General features: G+C 31.6%; 1 protein-coding gene across 1 annotated transcript in view; it reads right to left on the minus strand.

The window, feature by feature from the left end:
• Positions 1 to 1,853: 1,853 nt before the first annotated feature.
• Positions 1,854 to 5,072, minus strand: part of LOC102672709 (insulin-like growth factor I) — an 8,991-nt gene continuing 5,772 nt past the window's right edge. The window contains exons 4-5 of the mRNA XM_031510289.1: positions 4,835 to 5,072; positions 1,854 to 2,711 (exon numbers count right to left, since the gene is read on the minus strand). The exon at positions 4,835 to 5,072 is cut by the window's right edge and continues 2 nt beyond it. Of these exons, the coding sequence (XP_031366149.1) occupies positions 2,631 to 2,711; positions 4,835 to 5,072 (319 nt within the window). The 3' untranslated portion in view covers positions 1,854 to 2,630. The remainder of the gene's footprint in view (positions 2,712 to 4,834) is intronic.

Genomic DNA, 5,072 nt, shown 5'->3' on the forward strand with positions numbered 1-5,072 from the left:
CCAGAAAAATAAGTCAAGAAAAATCTGTCAAGTTAATTCTTTCTAGTATTTCCATGCAAATTCTGATAGATTGAACTAGGAAAAAATTTCCATGTATATCGACAACGAAAATCGATCCCATCGCTATCTGCAATCCGGTTACGCAAGAACTCGCCACGTGTCCCGTTTGAATCGCGATCTCTTATGGTCGACGCGTCTGAACAGGAAGGAAGACTTCGCGAACAAGTAACTATTCGATTGATATAAATAAATCGTTCCTCGTTACACAGGACCCATGGCGACATACAAATTATTTACAATGAAAGGTCGATTATGATTTGTGTGTGTATGTGTATGAATACGTATGACGAATAAATGAAAGCTATATACATAAAATGCTCGTGAAATATGAATACTTGATGGAAGAAATATAATGAATAAGATATTCTAAATAAATCTTCTTATTGCATCGTGTAAATAATAATAATTGTAAAGAAAATTATGTATTATTTTTATTCTTCTGAATTTTGACAAAGGAAAAAAAAAGTATTAACTCTGCTACGAACTCTTTTATAAATCTTTATCTATACGAATTTTCACGAAAAATCGAATTTGAAGAATTTTGAATAAAAAATTAAAATAGATAACTATAATTCTTTCGTATTCCCAATTCATCAATATAGATAGAAAAATATTGGATTGGACCTCAAAAGATGATCCAAAGAGCATAGCAGGATTAATTATCATTCTAGAATATTTATTAAGATTCTTACTTATATTTCTTCCGATATCTCACTAATTTGCATACACTACTCACTACGCATAAAAACAGCGGAATTTAAAATGGCACACTCGAATGTATCGAGGGTCGAATGAAATAAATTAACTAATTGAAAAACTAAGCGAATGACGTTTAAACACATCTGGTGGTTTGCAATCCTCGATCATTATGCACCACTCGAGTGTGCCTCGAGTATCTCACTATACAGTACGAGGCAAAATTGAATGGTGTTAAACGGCATGGCAATGTTCTATCGCTGGTATATCCGTTTATATGCATCTGCTTATTTGTGTTCGGTTGTAAAGAGCAATTGCGCTTCCTTTTTAGGTCATTCGATTGAAAAGCAGTCTGAATGTTGTTCTTTTGAAATTTCTATGTTAGTAATATGCGCTTTGTAACGAATAGCGAACGTAACGAAAATAAATTTCGAAGTTACTATAATGGCTGTCTTAAAATCGTTCAATTTTGCCTCGAGAAGATGATTCCAATTTAATTTGGAAATCTTCTGTTTCAAATCTTTTCGTGGGAAACGAAGAATAGTATTATCCAGGCTGAAAAATTTAGATGTAAAAAAATAGATTTAAAAATATCGATTTCTATTAAAATCCGTTTTCTTATGAACCGAATACTAAATTTTTCGCATGGATTTTATCCAAAAAAAAAAAAAAAGAAAATCAGAACCATTACTCGATTTTTATCATTTTCATGGAAATTTTTTGATTGAAAACTACTTCACGATTATTTTTCACTTTTCCCTTGGTTGTCAGCTACCTCTCACCGTCGTCCTTAGTGACTAGTTCGTTCAGCACTAATTTATTAAACTTAGAAAATTCCTTAGCTCTAATACTAGTGAGATCATTGTTCGACAAGGGGGTTGAAAGTGGCCGGTAACCGTGCGAGAAAAATGAAAAAAGACAAAAAAAAAATGTATAGAGAGAATATCTCCGAAATTAAATCTAAATTTCATATTTATGTCTTGTTAAAAAAAAAGAAGAAAAAAAATAATAATAAAATAAAACGAAAAANTTCTCTAGAAGATCGCGATTATTGGCCTGGAATCTTTTCGAACGTATACGTGTACAGCTTCTCCATTTTTTTTTTCTTATTTAGCTATGAATTTATTTGTGCAATTTATTCCAAAATCCTCCGTGTCACTCAAGCAGAGATGTCGTTTTCGAAACGATGCGATGATCCACGTACGAGAAATCCACGATTTTTTCTTTTCTTTTTTTCCTTCTTTTATCATATTCATTCTTTCTTTCGATTTGGACTTAAAATATTTGATTCGTGGAAAAATTTGTCGAAATTTAATTTATATACAGAGCAATAAATTTCCCAAAAAAAATTCCTGACATTTCACGCCGTGGATTCGAAGGGAGGACGATCGAACGACTTATTATTTCTCATTCTTGTCTCTTAAAAATCTCTTTTCCTTTGACTCGAGAAAATACCACGACCAAATTTATCACTGTTTTATGGGACTAGACATCTTCTTATTGATTTTCACGCTCTCCTTTTCCGAGTTACGTCCGAGTTTCTCATTTTTTCTTCTTGCATTTCTTCTTTTTTCGTCCATCGGTTTTTTTCTTTACGTCTTTTTCTTTCGTTTCTTTCTTTTCGTTCTTTTTTATTTCTTTTTTTTCTTTTTTTTTTCTTTTTAATCTACTCTCTTTGTTCGTTACAATTTTGTTGTTGACTTTTAAACTCGTGGTCACTTCGATTATTCCTGATAAGTGTGCACGAATGAAGGAGGGAAGAGGTAAGAACGGAGAGTTCGATGCCGAGACGCAGCAAAATGGCGCCGCTTAGGATATTATTCTTTTTCTCTCCCTTGTTTTTCATTATTTTTTTCCCCATAATTCTGAAGAAATTATTCATTTTTGTTCGATGACACCGGCAATTTTAATGTTTCGTGCCTTGATGTTTTCACGCCTGGTGTCTTGTCTAACATCTGGAACGTGAGAAAAGAGAATTTTTATCTATCTGCTATTAATTTTTCTCATTCTGTTTCTATAAGAAAGAATTATTTTTCTCTTTGTCGTTCGATACTTGTTTCGAAAATTCTTTTTCTTTCAATGTGATCAAACATTTATAAAATATTTGAATGATGCTTAAACACAATTTGTTTAGTTCGATAAGGGAACGAATCATCAATGAAATTTAAGAAAGAGAAATAAACATTTTTTCAATCAAGAATACTTGGAAAGTATCGCGTGATATTCATACAGCGTATCGTCAATATTATATATTTATTCCATTTGCGAAATAATAATTTAGAAAAAAAGAAAAAAAAAAAAGAAAAAAAGTTCCAAGATAATGAAATCGCGAAACGAGCTCGAGAATGAATGCAACCGCAGATTGCACTTACAATTAGCTATGCAAGCGCAATTAAAAATGCCTGATCTGATCCCTTATCGTCTTTGTTTACTTATTATTGGATCTCGTTTAATTTCTCTAATAGTTCGACGAAGATAATTCACCGACACTATGGAAACGTTTATTATAAAACTGTTGACTTATTATAAAACTGCTGATTCCACCGAACCATATTTATCTCGGCAAAAATATATTTATGTTATGTAGATTAATTAAAAAAATTTCCGATAAAACAAATTTCAATCATGGTAGATTAAACTAACATCATAATTTTAATGAAGATACCATATGGTAAAATCATGAATATGTTTATAATATTTAAATATTAAAATTTTATTCCTATCGAAATATAATTTAATAATATTTTCAAATAATTCAATTGATCGCTTTAATTAACTTTTCTCTTTCTCTAAAAAATTTTTCATATTCCTATTCTACAAAACAACAAAATATTTCAAATGCCAATATTATTTTTCTTTTTAACTTATAAATATTAAGCTTCAATATTTTTATATCTAATAAATCTCTTTACTCTAAAGTATCAAAATTCAATTCATTTTTATCATCAATCATTTTTTCGTATGATGTCGTATAAAAATTAAACATAGATAGAACTCTTAACATTTAGAGATCTAGAGTGCCTAATGCTATTTAAATCCACGTGTTTAGGAGCTTTGTTAGAGTTCAGGTCACGATGACTATCTTAGGTCAGCAGCTGTTTCTAATAGTCGATAAGGTGACTTGGATATCTCGTAAAAATGAATTCTTCGATCTCAACATATTTCTGCATCTCGAAAGATACATTTGTTCGTGAAAAATATAAATATTTTTTTTATATATGTATGTATATATACTAATAATAATAGATTATTATTTATAAATGAACTTTTATTATTTGAATGAAAAATCATAGGTATTTGTGCATCGACTGGTTCACATGTATAAATGATGTTCAATTTCTATTTATTATTTATTATTTTTTTTTATTTTTATTCCACAATAAATATTTGTAAAATATATATATCATAGATTAAAAATTTAAATAATATAATTAAGATATATATATAATAAAAATTTAAACAATTATACTTAAATGATTCCATAAGAATCTTACGAAGAATCACAGTTAGGCATTACAACAAAAATGAATTCCATCAAAAAGTGTCTTACAAAGAATCATAATGATTACAAACTAAGGAATTCCGTCAAACAATCTTACAAACAATCACAAGATAAAGTATCTCGTAAGAAACCTCAGAAAGAATCACAGTTATTACAACTAAAAGATCCACACAATCCCATAAAATATCACAAAAATCGATTTATAAAAATCCTAAGCTATTCCTAAGTAACGAAAAAAAGAAAAAAAAAAAAGAAAAAAAAAGAAGAAGAAGAAAACATACGGATGGATTTATTGGACGGAATATATCGACCCCTCACAGGGCCTCCGCAATATCGTGGATCTCCCCACACGTCGAGAATTAAATGACTCGAAAAATTTTACGATTCGTCGAAAGAAAATCGAGAAGTTTCTTAATAACACGTCAGCAGCATATCACCAGAACTCGAGTGATCCAATAATAAGATATCACGAGGATAAAAATTTGAATAAGTGAGAGAATAAGTGAGAGGAGGAGGAGGAGGAGGAGGAGGAGGAAGAGAGAAATAATGAGGGATTAATTGGACGGTGATAGACACCTTGCCAGGACGACGACGCCTCTGTCGTCGATGCCTGCAACCGCAATGGCCGGTTCGATGCCTCCTCATCGAGTTTCTCCCATCGCAGCCGCCGGCGTCGTCGTCACGGTCCGTGTTAGCCCCCTTCTTTCGTGCCCCCTTCGATCCATGGATCCTGCACTTGATTGTACCGTGGACGTAGCCGATGTCCGACCTCGATCTCTCTTCCGACGACGACGAGGCTGCCGACCTCGTGGGC

This window comes from Apis dorsata, unplaced genomic scaffold (genome assembly GCF_000469605.1).
Source record: "Apis dorsata unplaced genomic scaffold, Apis dorsata 1.3 scaffold_220, whole genome shotgun sequence".
NCBI lineage: Eukaryota > Metazoa > Arthropoda > Insecta > Hymenoptera > Apidae > Apis > Apis dorsata.